The 16143-nt window shown below is 41.5% G+C and overlaps 1 protein-coding gene across 4 annotated transcripts in view; it reads left to right on the top strand.

The window, feature by feature from the left end:
• The first annotated feature begins 747 nt into the window (after positions 1 to 747).
• Positions 748 to 16143, top strand: part of APPBP2 (amyloid beta precursor protein binding protein 2) — a 1587742-nt gene continuing 1572346 nt past the window's right edge. For 2 of the 4 annotated variants that reach the window (XM_069615073.1, XM_069615074.1), the window contains exon 1: positions 798 to 1211. In XM_069615073.1, coding sequence (XP_069471174.1) covers positions 1071 to 1211 — 141 coding nt within the window. In that variant the 5' untranslated portion in view covers positions 798 to 1070. Of the gene's footprint in view, positions 1212 to 16143 lie in introns of all 4 variants that reach the window. The other 2 variants (XM_069615072.1, XM_069615071.1) reach the window with 2 other exon arrangements.

The raw sequence follows: 16143 nt of genomic DNA, 5'->3' as shown, positions 1-16143 counted from the left end.
AACCGCCAAGCGCTGGGTTCCCCCAGCAAGGAAGAAATGCCTGGTGATCCGGGGTGGGCATGGTGACCCCTGCATACTGGGCGCTGCGTGAGCGCAGCGTTGGGGATCCCGTTGTGTGAAACCGACATCTGGTGTGGCCCGCTCCGGTGACCAGGAGCGGGCCACCACAGCGCCAATGTATTCCTATGGGAAAAATAACGTCTCCCGATTTCTTACACAAAATCTCCTTCCTAGGTGCTACGGAATGTTGGCTTCTATGTTATTTGATGCTACTCGAGAAAGATAAGAGAAATTAAATGAAATTATATTTATTTATTTTAAAGCCTAATCCTTGCCTCCTTGTCTTTAATAGAATTATGACTTTCTAACGTATGTGTTGACAATCTGAATTAAACAAGTATAAACCTTTTTGAAGAACGGCCGAGTTTAAATAATGAATAGGTCACACTTCTGACCCCACTGTAAGGAAGTAGTCCAAACAGTGAAGAGCTGGAGCTCATAGAATAAGGCCAAATTGGAAGGTATGTCAGCCCTTTTTTGCTCAGTTATACTTGTGAACGTCAAGACAACTGTAATAGTAATTCATTGATAAGGATGATATGTTGTTTAAGCAATACCCTGAAAATAGCAATCCATACTTGTATAAAAACTTAGTTATTCGTGTTTTATTTGGAGGTTTGCAAACAAATATGAGTTTAACTCTACAACTTCGTGGTGCTATTTCAAAATGACCGTCTTATTTGCACAGGGAAGTGTTTCCCTACGAAGTCCCTTTTCTTTCCCGCAGCACTTGCGCCTTGACGTCAACACTGCGAGCACGCAGATGTTGGGGAGGGATAGTAAAAATAAAACGGGAGAAAGAAGAGGTGTTAAGCATCCCCCAGGGGTTGCAAAGGGGTAGTGTGTGAATATTTGGTTGAAACTGCAAACAACGGTGGAAGGTGCGAATATCTATCATGCGGTGTTTTCATTCTCACATGTGCGGTGCGTAGGAACATTACCTGAGAGGTAGTGGGGATCGCTTTACGACTGTGCGGGGGGCGTCCCCCCTCCCCCCGCAAGACCCGCACATGATGGCGGCGGTGGAACTGGAGTGGATTCCAGAGACTCTATACAATACGGCTATTTCGGCAGTGGTGGACAGCTACAGTCGCTCCCGCCGCGAGATTCGCTCCCTGCCAGAGAACATACAGTTCGACGTATATTACAAGGTAAGAGACGAACTTTACTGACACACGAAATGTGAAGAATTATAGCAGTTGAGAAAGGGGTATTTTGGAGTAGTGGTTAAAGGATGGAAAAGGCTGCACACGACCTGAGATGGGTTTGACATATTGACAGGACTTCAGAGCAGGTTGAGTGACAACTTGAGGTAAGGATGATTGACAGCACCAGATAGCAGGTTGGATGATGGCTTCTGAGACAGGCCACACTGACAGCAACCGTGCTTGACTGACTGAAAAGCGCCAAGCAATTGGCTGGGCTGTCAGGCAGGACACGCTAGTAGGGGCTGGGTTCATTGACAGGACACCGCAAATGGCTTGAATACGGTTAGGGGCCAACCTAACGGCTGGTGGACCGATGGACAAGGACCTACGTAGACGGACTAGTGGGCTGACAGCAGGTCCCAACATAAGGGCTACCAGACTGGCAGACAAGACTATAATAACCTTTTCCGCAACTAGTATTGCATGAAATGATTAATACATGCCCACACAGCGCAATTGAGTGGCTTCCCATTCATTTAAAAATAAGTTACACAAGACGCCATACATTTGGAATAGTTAACTTAAAACTTTATAATGTATTTTTTAAGAGCTGTTTAGTATGGGGGGAAAAAAACACCCTTTTCATACAACAAACAATAATGGTTATTTTTCTCTTATTATGTTGTGGAAGCAAGTAACCCCATATAAGTTCTAATGTTTACACTTATCAATGATTGCTGGTCATTTTAATTCTCACTGTTCCTCTTTTACTGGAAGTATTTTCGGAACTTGTTTTCTTTCTTACAAGCGTAGCGTAGCGCACATTATAGCCATTCATACATTTCCCTCCTGCGTGCGAGGAGACTACAATTCCATCTGCGCAATGAAAGTTGACCTTTTGACAGGTTCAGACCGTCCGCCCAATCTTTGCACATCCCACGTTGGGGTGGGAATGATTCCTTAATGATCTTCAACCATTCATATAGCAAGTTTCACCCCCTCGTTATCCAAGCAACATAAATCCTAATCGGTGAAGTGTAACAGATAGTGGAACTATGTTCCCTGGCCCGCCCCCTTCTACTTACGCACTGCACCAGCCTCCTCACCACCCCAACTCCCCAGCGACCCCATACTTAACACCTCACAATGCAAATACCATAGCTTCCTTTTCTCCACTGCACCTCACACCGCTGTGTTTACAACATTACTATTATGACCGACAAGAACACACCAAAAGAAAATGCAGCATTTAAATAACCACCATTAGTTGGTCATTGTTCCCCCACAGCATACAGCTGTAATCACCCTCCAGATCCCTTTCCTCAGCAGGTGCCTCCCTCTGGAACAGCCTCCCTGCCACCCTCCGTCTTGTGCTTGAAATTCTCAAGTTCTGGAAACTCAAGACCTTTCTCTTCTCCTCTTCCTTCTCCCAACCTACCCTGCTAACCTTGCTCTCTGCTCTCCTTCCACACAGCTTATTGACTGACCGCCTGGTGTACCTCAGAGTCTTGCATGTCCCCGGCACCACTGCCAGACCTTCTGCACTTGCTGCAAGGCTCTACACCCCACTGCACTTTTAATAAAACCTTGAGCTTCTTTCTCCGCTCTTCACCAGTCAGTCCTGATTGGGTGCATTTGGTTCCCTTACCATCCCGCACTTGCATGATCTGTATACAGCCTTGCCTGACAATCGTTCTGTCTGTTCTCCCTTGTCTTCACCCCTTAATGTGCACTTGGAAAAAACTGCAGAATCCGCCAGACCTATTTGCTGTATCTAAACTGTTAAATGTATCATATTCACTTAATCTGCCTGTGCAGACCATTCTCGTCTCAGAAATTCAAGGGCTCTGAGAGACTGTTTTGTTTTTCTCAGTGTTCCTTTCCCCCCCCCCCCCCTGAGCGCTTTGAAACACTTGACTGTGTATAAGTGCTATATAAATAAACTTTGCCATACCCTTCCAATCAACTACCGTGCCCCTTTCCTGTACAGACCCTGTCTGCAGCAATCCATTAATTATAGAAGGCACTTACCAGTGCAGAGGACGGAGCTTTGTGACTTTATGACAATTAATATTATGTCCCAGGCAGTCTATACAAAGGAAAATCAGCAATCCAACACCTGCAAGATGGCTCAGCGTGGTTTGCCACTGGAGTGTTATCCTGACTAGGGAAGAAGTTACTAAATACATAGAAAAAGGTGTCCATCACTGCAGTCCTGGAACGGTGCTCGGAGTGAGTAAAGTAAGTGAACTATCATAGATTACCCATAAAAGTAAGGGACCATCATACGGTTTAGTTCTTGCCCACTAGGTCCTCTGGTACTAATACATGTGGCCTTCAACCAATAGGTGCAGTCCCAGTATTCAACACTGTTGGTATATTGTCAAGGTGGTAGTCTAGCTGATATATGAAAGGCTTTCTTTTATATGCATATTTCTGTAGAAATCGTCATAGTGAGATGGTTTCCTGTGCAGGATGGGCACCATTACATCTTCTGGATCTTCATATTTCTTTAATGGAAGGAGAAACTGTAAACTTTTCCTGAAATAGCCATAATCTCTTTTTCTGCAGCTTTGTAAAACACATTACCATATTACACGGACGACACCCAGATCCTTCTTCAACTCTTGGGCGAATATTCTAGGGAGTAGCCTCTGTGAATAGAGTATACCATCCAATTCAGACGTGGATGGCCGAAAACTCCTCGCCCTTAATGATTCCAAGACTGAGCTCCTCATCATGGCATCCAGCCCCTGTCTGAAGAAACTTTAAACCCAATATTCACATTTTGACATTGCTGTCAGTAAAGCGGTCAGAACTTTAGGAGTGTACTTTGATGCTGAATTGTCCATGGAAAAAACAAGTTTCACAAATACGCTCATCTTGTGGACATGTCATCAAGCTGCTCCATCAGATTAGGCCCTACGTATCTTGTTCCTAACGGAGAGCTGTTGGCATCAGCGCTCGTGAACTCTACGTTGGACTACTGTAACAGTCTATTACTGGATCTATCACAAGGCAATCTCCACCGCCTCCAGACCACCCAATATGGTGCTTTGAGGGCAGTTTTTGGGCTCTCTAGACAAGACATGTCAGACTTCAGGAGGAAACTGCACTGGCTCCCTATCAAGTAGAGAATACAACAAGTCCCTTTCTCTTACATACAAATAGCAGAATAATTGTGCGCCTTCCTACTTATTCGGAGGTTCTCTTAAATTCTCAATCGGGGATTTGCGCTTCTATAACACCGTACAGCTATCTCAACCGCATTTTCATCTCAAAAAAATACCATGCACCGCGGGAATGGAATGCCCTTCCACCTGCTATTAAAACTGAACTCGTTGGCTACCTTCAAGAGATGTGTAAAAAAACATTCTTTTTGATAGGATCGACTAATTTATAATCCTGCTGATCGATTGGCTTTGTTGCTCTGTTCTCTTCTTACATGCTGCGCTCTGAGGCCTTAGGGCATGTAGCGCCCTACTGAAAAACTAAAAGAAATAAACATGGTGCCAAATTTTGCATGTTACTTTCTCATTGATGCTGTAATTAAACATCTTGTCAGCTATCCATCTAAAATTGTCAGGACTTCCATGGGACACTTAAGAACTTTGCAGGGACCATTTAAGCCAGAATGAGCGCAGTCTTTTATAGTGCCTACCATTCACAATCCTTCCCTGTACCCGCATTTTCAAATTCGTATTCGTGCCTGAATCGCCACTGTGTTCACATAGGCTTTATGTTGGGGAATTTTCTTCTCATAACCCACCCTCCACCCCTCCACAACCAATGTGGTCACGGAACCACTTCTAGAATTTGATTCTGCGAAATTTGATTATTAGATTTCCAAGTAGTATTTAGTAACCAGCGCATTCATATTGTTCGTTTTTATCTGGCCAGACCATGTAGCTTTTGCCACATGGCATTCAAAAAAGTAAATCACTCTACTGGAGTTACAGGACGCATAGTCACATAATTGAATGTCTTGTTAGAGTGTGGCATCCCACTGATGTGCTATCAAGTTGATTAAATTATTACAGTTGGCACCCTGGTATTTTTCTTTCTTATAACTTTTCACAACACATTGTTTTTCATGTGGTAGTCTTTCAACACGTGATCGTTTCTCAAATTATTCTACCTCTTGTTATGCACACTTCTCGCCTTCCTTTCAATCTATGCTGTTCTGCAGTGTGACTTTTTAAACTCCCCAGGCACTTTGAATTCCTCCTGCTCCTATGCTGGCATACCTAGGATAGCTGTTGTGAAGGCCTCCAGCGCAATGCAGCAGACTCTGCTAGAAACCATATTTGGTTGATCAGTACTTACGTGCATGCTAGCTAGTCATGACAACATGACTTTTTTACTTTTAGTCCTGTCTCACACTAATGTCGTATCTGTGTATTTTGTGTGGGTGTGATGGCTTCACTTATCCCACGTTGTGCAGGCTTGCTGGACGTTCATTATCCTGTTCTGGATTAACAATACATTTTCTTTCCGTTTGGTTTTCCTTGTTCTTGCTCTCTTTTCTGTCATATTTTGCCTTCATCATGTGTACCAATTCATACATTTTTGAAAAGCACTTGGGCAGTGCTCTAGAAGCAAAATAAACCACAGTCATAGTTGGCGGTGAAAAGAGATACTTATTGTGCTGTCTCTTTGAAATCTTCCAATCTGTCCAAATCACTTTCGCAACCTGATATGACAGGCATGTGTAGGGCGCAATCATTTTCATTTTGTTTTTTAACTTTATTTGTATTTGGTTCAGTTACAAAAAACAATTTCATGTAGAACCTTTACAAAAATCTAAAATCTTAAAATTGACCATTATTCAATCATATTAAAGCAGTTGTATAAAATAGATACAATGCAAATAATTTGTTTCCTTTAAGAGATCTGAGCAGGTCAACTACATAAATAACTTCAATTCCTTCTCAATATGCTTGCAAAAACTTGGCAGCTCATAAATTAGGTGTTTATGTAGTCCCTGCATCATTCTAGACCACAGGGCTTCGAGACAGTCCACATATTCAGTATTCACAAATGTCATCAATCTCGATGTTGTTAAAATGAGGACAGTACAGTATGAAATGCTTCAATGTTTCATAAGGTTCATTGCATTCATCAAAGCGACATCCCTCACAACCTTTTGATTCAATCGTTTTCCAATTCTTAGTTCTTTCTCTTGTGCGGTATAAGTTCAGTCTATAACGAATATATACCTTTCGAGTATATTCACAAGGAAATAATGTAACATGGTCATAACGTGGGATGCGCTGCTTTACATGTAGACCATATTCTTTATATAGCCTATCGGTCATGATCGTATCGATAGTTACACACCAATTCATTTCGAAAAGCTTTATTTTGGCATAGCTAGGTTGGTATTGTATATCGTCGACAGTGATGTTTGCATCACCTAATATTTGTTGCATTATCGAATGGTAATTAAAAAAGGAATTAGAGGTTTGAGAGCCCAGCCTTTTGTTCATGTCCATGTACAATGAATTAGTAGGTGGATAGTGTATTTTAACATAGCTGGACAGCTGTCTCCATTTCCATCGAGTTGAAAGCGATACCAGCCCCAATTCATGTCGGATGATAGCATTTGGAACCGACATTGGTAAGAACATTGCGGATTTCAGAAAAGAGCCCTGTAAACTATCAAGCACACCAGTCCTGTCGCATAAGCAGACATCAAGTGTGTAGAGTTTGACCCTTTCAATTTTTAATGTCATAAATTCTATTAACGGGATTTGCAATACCGGGTATATATCTTTTTCATTTGAGACAAGAGTGGTTGAGTCTTGCTTTTAATGATTGCAGACCATGCATTGATAGAATTTTGGGCTGATAAATAATACCCTAGGTAGATTGCATTGTTAGTACATGATATTTGTGTGTTCATTATTTGCCATCTATGATTGCCTTTTTTAGATTTCACTCCGAATTTCATGATAGCAGTTTTTACTGGGTTGGGAGTCAAATTATGTGCTTTTGCAAATATCTCAAAAAGTGAGAGTTTAGCTTAAAGCCCTGCCGGGGTAGGGTCGAACAAAATAATATCGTCTGCAAAAGCAATCAATTTCAGATGGATATTCCCAACTTTAACCGAAAACAAATTCCCATTTTCCCAATTCTCACCCAAATCAGATAGATATAGGTTAAACAGGGTGGCCTCATGGTTACAACCCTGTTTCAAGCCTACTTCTGTACAGATTGGACCCATGGTGCCACCTTCCGGTGAAATTCTTATTCTATATGATGTATTCGTGTGGAGCTTTATAATCTAATACAACAAAACAATTGGAATTTGTAGCTTCATCATTTTCTTCCATAACAGATTGCAAACAACGGTATCAAAAGCTGAGCTCATATCAATCATTGCTATATAAACAGGGTTAGAATTCTTTTACTTTGCTCCGGCAATAATATGTGACATAATGACTGCATTTAGGGTTGTACTCATGTTCTTCCTAAAACCAGTTTGAAATTTTGAGTATAAACCTTTGACCTCAATCACTTTCTCAAGCTCATGTAAAAGAAGAATCGCGAAAATGTTTGCCAGTGTTAGTGATATTGGTCGGTAGTTCTCTGGCCGAGCTGGATCACCCTTTTTAAATATAGGTACTATGTTTGCAGTTAGCCATGAAGGTGGAACATCCCCAGAATTAAGGATAGTTTCAAATTTGTTTTTTATAATGACAGCCCACAACGCAGGGTCCGCTTTATAAAGACATGGGGGAAGGCCATCTGGCCCTGCAGCTTTTGAATATGTCAGCCTAGAAATTGCCCAAACAATATCACCACAATTCCACTTCAACCTAGGGATATTGTAATACTCCAGAGGAACACTTGGTGCGTGCCGAAAATCGCAAGGCAGTTGATATTTAGCCCTTATATAGGTTTGCCATGTCTGATCGGGAATACAATTCGGAGAAAACAATGCAACACATTTATTATCAGCTTTCAAAGTGCGCCAAATTACGCGAGTATCGTGAGACGTGATGGCGCAAATTAATGAACAATTCACCTCGTATCTTGAAATGCGGGCAAATCTTAAATTTTGTTTATAAACAGATAGAATTTTGTTCCGCCTTGCCTTACTGTCTTCGCCGCCCAAATTGCTTCTCTTCAAATGTCTAAGTTCCCCATTTTTATCTCTTTTCAGTAATTTACAAGTATGATCATAAAGATGTGTATGTTTCACATTGCTTTGTATTTTACAAAACCTCGCAAGTGCGTATCCATTTCAGAACATTGCGTGCCAGATATTTTTCTATAATCTCTCCCTTCTCGTCTGAGCCCATTTCTCAGGATATATGTTTAGTAACGTAGTTGCACATCCCTTGATTCCATCTAATGGAATGTTGAAATCGATTAGTTTCCACCAACGCCAATGTTATATTTGGCCTAAGCTTTTGACATTTCAAATTTAAAATTGTGGAAAGTTGTGCATGATCGCAGATGTCTATCTGGCCTATTGCTAGCGGTGCTATATGCATGATCAAATTGTGAGAAACGTATATAAAATGTATCGTAGAGTTCTTCGTGCCTCGTGCCAACGTAACTTTAGTTTTCATGTCATTTGTGGTCATTAAATCCATATCCCAATCAGTGAGGAGTTCTCTAAACTTAGCTCCTCTAGTATGTGAAGGAGTTGGGGACTTGGGTATAAGGCTCTCAGTCACATCTCTGCAATCACAATTAAAGTCACCGCCTATAATAATTTCGCATGTCTGATATCTGGCAGATATATATATATATATATATACATATATATATATATATATATATATATATATGTATATAATAAACACATATCTAGCTCATCCATCATCTCGTCGATTGCTGTAGAGGCAGGATTCCAGTATAAGGAAATTATTATTAATGAGGAATATATTAATGATGGTATTGCTAGATGAATCCCCAATAAACTAGCAGATTCCCAAACTAATTCCGATTGAGCCTTCAAAGATCTATTGACAGCAACCATCAAGCCCCCGGATGGACGCCCTTGAAGAGATTTCTTTGCAGGTAAAGAAAAAGTCAAATATCCAGGCATCGGGAGTGGGACAGTTTTCATGGATTCTTGTGCTATTATCGTCGGTTGATCATTAAGTGGTAGCATAGAATGCCAATTCATTGAATTTACATATCCACAAGAATTCCAAGAAATGATTTTTGTACCTGTCTTTTTGAATGGCTATGTATCAGAAAGAGATATTTTAGGACACAAGATCGCAGAGAGCATCGGTTCCAGCCAGGGTAAACCTTTCATATTGGCTACTGATTTCAATATCTCCAGCATATCCCATTCTGGACCAGCTTCTGATTGCGTGCCAGATCTGCCTACTTCAGTGAACTTTACAACACCCTTATCCAGTGGTTCTAGAAATTCTGTTGCCTCCACCTCAGATTCAAACGTAAACGGCACCAATCCCTCACTTTTTATCTCGTTACGGCTAAACCAGATGAATTTCATTATAGCCTCAGAGCTGAGGTAACAAACAGCCCTGTGATTGTTTGCTCTTGCCAAAGAGACTCAGGCCCTATTGGAACCTTCGAGGAGGACATCTCCACCATTCTATCGTATAACCTAAAACAATCATCACAAGTCATCCTGCTAGGGGATATTAACCTAGGCTTCAATGACCAAAATGACCCACAGGCAAGCAGAGTGGCTAACTTACTCTGAACTAGGCTTCTCACAAAAAGTACTTCACCCGACCCACAACAAGGGTAGAATACTTGATTGGGTGGCAGACCACAACTGTAAGGCCTCTATCCTATCGATCTCCCCACTAATTTGGACAGACCACCACCTTATAACATTTGCTCTAGAAACGGTCAGACCTACTTCTACCTCAGTCCAGCCGGCATCATCCATCCCGACCAGGAACAAGAAAAACATCACCCCAGATAACCTACTCCCGCTCATCCTCCCCACACTTAATTCTCTACCAGATAACCTGGACCCTGAAACTCTAGTGAATGAGTACAACAAAATTATGTCCTCTGCCTTGGACATAATTGCACCACTGAAAGTGAGACGTAGCAAACCCAAAGCCCACCTCAACTCCTGGTACACCCCCCATCTAAAAACTCTTCGTACCAGAAAAAGACAATGCGAGGTCGCATGGAAACTACAACCATCGGAAGAAAATAAGAGCACTGTGAGAGATAAATCTACCCTCTACAAAAAGGCAATACTGTCGGCTAAACGGGAAACCTACAACACTAGAATAGCCCAAGCCAACTCTAGCATGAAGGAACTCTTCATTATCCTAAAGGAAATAGAATCCCCCATCCCAGTTCCTGACAACTATGTCAAAGATAAAATATGGTGCACTAACATTCAGCAAGCCCTAGCTAACAAAGTGACAATTCTCCAATCTAAAATTGCCACGAAAAAATCCTCGCTCAGTCTGGATATTAAGCCCAAAACAGCTATCACCCCTCCAAAAAAAAACATCAACAATCCTTGTTTCAAGTTCTCTAAAGTATCTATTATTGAGACAGATGGTTTGAGTGACAGTATGATTTTTTCTAACTGCCAGGGGGATCAATGTCCAGCCCAACTGATAAAGGACGCAGCTAGAGACCTGGCTCCCTTTATCTCAAAACTCATTAACGCCTCATTCGCAACAGGATCCATACCTTGTAACCTAAAAGAATCTTGGGTACTCCCATTGCTTAAAAAACAGACGCTAGACCCTGCCATACCCACAAACTACCGCCCAATCACTACTGTGCCATTCCTTTTAAAAATCATAGATAGTGGCATACTCGCAAATACAGAAACACCTTGAAATCAACAATTTACTAGGAGTACGGCAGTCTGGCTTCTGTCCCCAGCATGGGACTGAAACTGCCCTCTTAGACCTAAAGGCGCAAATTGATGAGCTAAGGGATCAAGGCAAACCAGCCTTACTCCTCCTCCTGGATTTAACAGCTGCATTTGACCTTGTTCACCACAAGGTCCTTTGTAGGCACTTGGATACAGCTGCGCACTTCTCAGAAGAAGCCACAAATTGGATCCAATCCTTCCTCAATAACAGGACCATATGAGTTTTCTCCACCACTGCGGCAGCAGACTCCATCCCCATCACATGTGGTGTGGTGTGCCCCAGGGATCTTGTGTTTCTCCTACACTCTACAACATCTTCACTAAGCCCCTTTTCGATGATCTGGACCTTCTTGGTATCACCTACACTAATTATGCAGATGATACTCAGATTCTCCTACCACTTACCGGTGATTACGACAAGGATTTGGCCTTGGTAAACAGAGTGTATCTCGTCATCCAGGCATGGATGGCCACTCACGGACTATGTCTGAATGATGACAAAACTGAAATCATCATCCTAGGCACACCTCTCACATTCAAAAAACTGGGCCCCAACTACTCCTCTTTTAATATTGACAACAACCAAATTACAACCGCCCACGCAGTAAAAACTCTGGGTTTCTACCTGGACTCCACCCTCTCTTTCAACAAGCAGGTCAATGCGATGGCTTCTGCAACCGCCTATACCTGTAAGTTGATAAAAGCAGGCAAACCCTTCCTATCGAACAACAGCTGCATCACACTCGCGAGAGCGCTCGTGTTATCAAAGTTGGACTACTGCAACTCGCTCTATATTGGGGCTAATAAGGAAGCTATCAAAAGAATTCAAATCTTGCAGAACAATGCGCTTAGAGCTGCACTTAGTATTCCCAGGAGAGCCCACATCACCGAATTTAGACGAGCCAATAACTGGCTTTCTACTCAGGAGAAAATCCAACTAAAAGCCGCCTCTTTGGTCCACAAATGCCTTAACAACGCCGCACCACAGTACCTCTCTGCGAGATTCACGAGAATAAAACCAACAAGACTAACCAGATCCGCTAATTCCACCAACTTATCTATACCTAGAGATAAATTGACTAAAGTCGGTGGCTGCAGCTTTCAGGTGAAAGCCGCTCAACTCGAACTCCCTACCATCCACCCTGAAGACTGATCAACCCTACCTCACTTTCGGACACAACTTCATAACGTGGATCAAAAATGCAGACACACAATAGATCACCCACTGCCTGGAGTTATTTAATCCCTAGGAGTCTCTGCTTAGGACTGTAAATGCATGCATCCTCATTCTCGCCTGCTGTATATTCCTGTATATTTTTTTGTATATTATGACTGAATATGTTTCTTGTTGCTCTATTTGCCATGTGATCTTGTAACTAAGCTTTAAGTTGTCTTATAAAATGCGCCCGGTTATCCCTGGGTCTGGTGCGCAATATAAGTAATAAAAACAAACAAACTCTTATGATATCTTCAGATTTTATCATTCTCAATTGTGGTATTATTGAGAACATGGAAAATATAAAAGATCGATTTTAATGCGATTATCCCCCTCAAATCCAATGATGTACTGTCTTACAAGTTCAGCTTGTAGAGGCTTGGTTGGATTATATTTATTGGTGGATCTCTAAGGGCAACTGCTTTCAAAGAAGTACTAGTATCAACATGAGGAAACTGTAATGACGACATTTTACTGGTACTCTTTACATCTGAATTAATCCCAAGTGAGAGCTTACTCTTGCTATTGAATGATTCATCATCACTGTACGAGGGACCCTTGATAGCCTTAATTTCAGATAAGGACCTTAGTGCAGGGCCATGAATTGATATGACTGGGAGCATACGAATTTTCAATAAGATCGACATTATTCGTTTTGTTAATTGTTAGGTTCTCAGTGGCGGTGGTCAGAGGTACCACAGCGACGTCTGTTTTTTTTCCCTTTACCATTTACGACTACTAAATACTTATTTTTATTCGGTGTACAATCACCAGACACCTCGGTGTACAATCACCAGACACCAATGTTTCTGCAGGTTTTAATTTCATTTTATTGCCTATATTATTTCCTCAACTATTTGGTTTTCTTTACTTGGCATACAATCATTGATTAGTTGTTCCTAAATTCATAACGTTAGTGCATGCTTCACTATAGGATTTCCTAATGGGTATGTTTAGAGAGGCACTGCCAAATGTGTCAAGATATTTCATTTGACTTTTTGACATGCAGTGTCTACCTACAATAGGAAAGTAATTACTTAAGGTGGATTTTACAGAAGTTTTAATAATTGAATAAATATCAATCATTTCACTTTCCTTTTCATGAGTTACGTGAACCTCTGGAGTCATTATACGAGTATTTGATTGCGTTACGGATTTACAAGTTTTTAGTTTCTGATAAACTGCTTTTACCATTTTTGTATTAGTAGGTTTAATAGTTTCCGTCATAGAATGCACATCCTCCTTCATCAACAGGACGTTGCTTATGCCCCCACTTCTCGTTTCCACCAATACATTAGTTGCGGGTTTAAGTGCGTCTTGGCTCTCCTTAGACAATTGTTCTAAATCAATATGCTCCTCATCAATTATTTCTAGATTTGGAGTTGATTTTAGATCTTTTGTTCTTGATTCATTCTTATGTTGTACAACTTCCTTCCTTCTTTTAGCAAGTCTCTTCACAGCACGCATGTGCATCCTTTTGACCCGACGAGACATGAAGGTAGAATGTTCTTCAATAGATAAATTTGCGTTCTCTGCATTTTTTATTTGGTTTGTAATTTCTTCCAGCAAAGCAGATGGACTATCAGGCATAACCGAGGGTAATGCCAATACAGATGGACTGACCGGCATGACTGGAAGCGGTGCCATGTTCAGTAAATGTGTACCAATTGTGTAATTCAATACATCTATTGAGGTTTTGATCTCTCTCAAATCATTGTCATGATTGCACTTCATAGACTCATGTGATGCACTAATTGGTTGTATGGTTGGTCTCCCTCATGACAGCCAGGTTGCAAACATTGCGTTCTTTTCTCATGGCTTATAACACGATCCTCATTAATTCCCTGACTGCGTGTTTCATACTGCATAGATCTCAGGTTATCAACAGCAGTTAGAAATCCCTCAATTTTATCCATCTTAGAGCATAAATAATGCAAAATTGCTTTTAATTCCAAATGCGTAAGTTTGTGGCCCTTATCAAGGAGGTCTAGTATTTTTGTAATTACTGGAAGGGGACTAGAAGGTTGATGTTCTAATCCGCTCCCATCAGATGTACCCCCTTCAGGATCATCAATTAGAAACCTGCTTTGATCTTTAACTTGATCAGGAGAGTACAGTAAGGCATGCAGAATCGTTTCAGAAGCTACATCGCCTATTGTTTCATTGTGAGCTTTAGTAGAATCATCTATACTAGTTGTTTTTGAGATGGCCGCATTGGATGATCTATATACAAGTGGGGTCATCATATTGATGGACCGATTGACCTGTGCATCCAATTCGGCCATTTTCCTCATGGCAGTTTTAAAGTGATCTTCATTTGAGTTACATGACACCAATGGGATTGTACTACCACTCAAGCTCTCCCTAGTGCACCCCTTTTCCTCTTCTGATGTGTGGATGTGCATACCAGCAGGAGAAACAGCATGAACCTGGGCTATATGAGTAGCATGTATAGCAGTATTTATGCAAATCAAAGGATCAACTTTAGATACCACTTCTGAAGTGTTTACAGTAGATAAATCATTGTAAGAGGTACTCCCTTTACAGACAAGGGTATCCGTATTTGAAGCAGTGAGAGCTTTCATTGTTAGCCCAGTACAACGCCCACTCCGCAGGCCATTAGCCATTATTATAGTGCAGCAAGTCCCGTTAATGGGGTGTATGGAAAAAGACAATATTCTCAATCAAGTAAACACTTGCTAAAATGAGCAATGGTCAACCTAAAACCCAATTTAGTACAAAATAATGTCCTGATAAGATCAAGTTAAAACGTAAAAAAGTTAGTAGTGCCTGACACCTCAATTGGTCGAGGGATGATCCAAAAGTACACGGCCAGTGCTTAGCCTTTACACATCAACAGTGCGCTAAACTATTTGTTCATAAAAGAACGAGGGAGAGCGTCGTAGCAACAGAGCTGTGTCAATATGCAGCAAAAAGACCCCAGTGTAACACTAACATGACTGACAATAACGCTTCCAGCTACACTTCTAACACTTCTGAGAAGCTCACCAGTTTTGCAAATGCACAAACTCCAGAGTCACCAGCTGGGCCAAATAGTACAATACTTGGATGACAGGCTCAATTCACGATGCTTTTCAGATGCCACTGAAAGAATAAAAGTCCAGAGGGGATCAAAGAGGAAGTCCTCCGCAGTCTCCCGTCTGTAAACACAGCCGAACAGCCGCACAACAGCCAATAGGCTTGTCTCCGAAGGGCTTAACGCCACAAGGGTGGCTCCAGCAGCCATTTATTCATTGCTAAAGTCACGTGAACCCCGCCTCCTCCAGGAAGCAGGGACCTCCAACAGCAAGAGCCTTGCCTAGCTCGCAGTGCTGTGGTTACTGGATGTCGTCAATTAAGCGTCAGCTTGTGAAGTAAGGACCTTCTCCTCATAACAGTGCGTAACATTTTAATTCTTGCCTGTTTTCATTGAGATGCTCCAGGCTGTATAGGCTGTCCCTTCGGTACAACATGAATCTGTAACCCTTGGCCAAGAATGTGTTCATTACACTTGCACCTCCTGAAATGTATTAGTCATCTGTTTTTGTCTTTGTTTGTAAAACTGTGATATACAGATGTTCCTGCTGCAAAGATAATTAGATAAAGGAAGTGATTTGCGGCTGGAAGATAATTGCTTTGACTGACATTTTTCTGTTTTGCTTTTCATATATATTTTATTTTCGTTTTTTATTGCAATTTGTAGCATGCAAATACAAAAGAAGAGGAGAACCCTCCTCATGGGTGGCCTACACTTCACAGAAAACACAAATATGAAATCTCACCGTGATGGTCCTCTTTCCGATTGGGGCAATATCCTAAAGATTTCCATAGATGTCTGTTTTTAAACACACTCACTGATCTCACAACCCTTC

The sequence above is a fragment of the Ambystoma mexicanum genome, chromosome 9 (genome assembly GCF_040938575.1).
Source record: "Ambystoma mexicanum isolate Mex_15411 chromosome 9, UKY_AmexF1_1, whole genome shotgun sequence".
Taxonomy (NCBI): domain Eukaryota; kingdom Metazoa; phylum Chordata; class Amphibia; order Caudata; family Ambystomatidae; genus Ambystoma; species Ambystoma mexicanum.
This window is presented reverse-complemented; position numbering and strand designations above follow the sequence as displayed.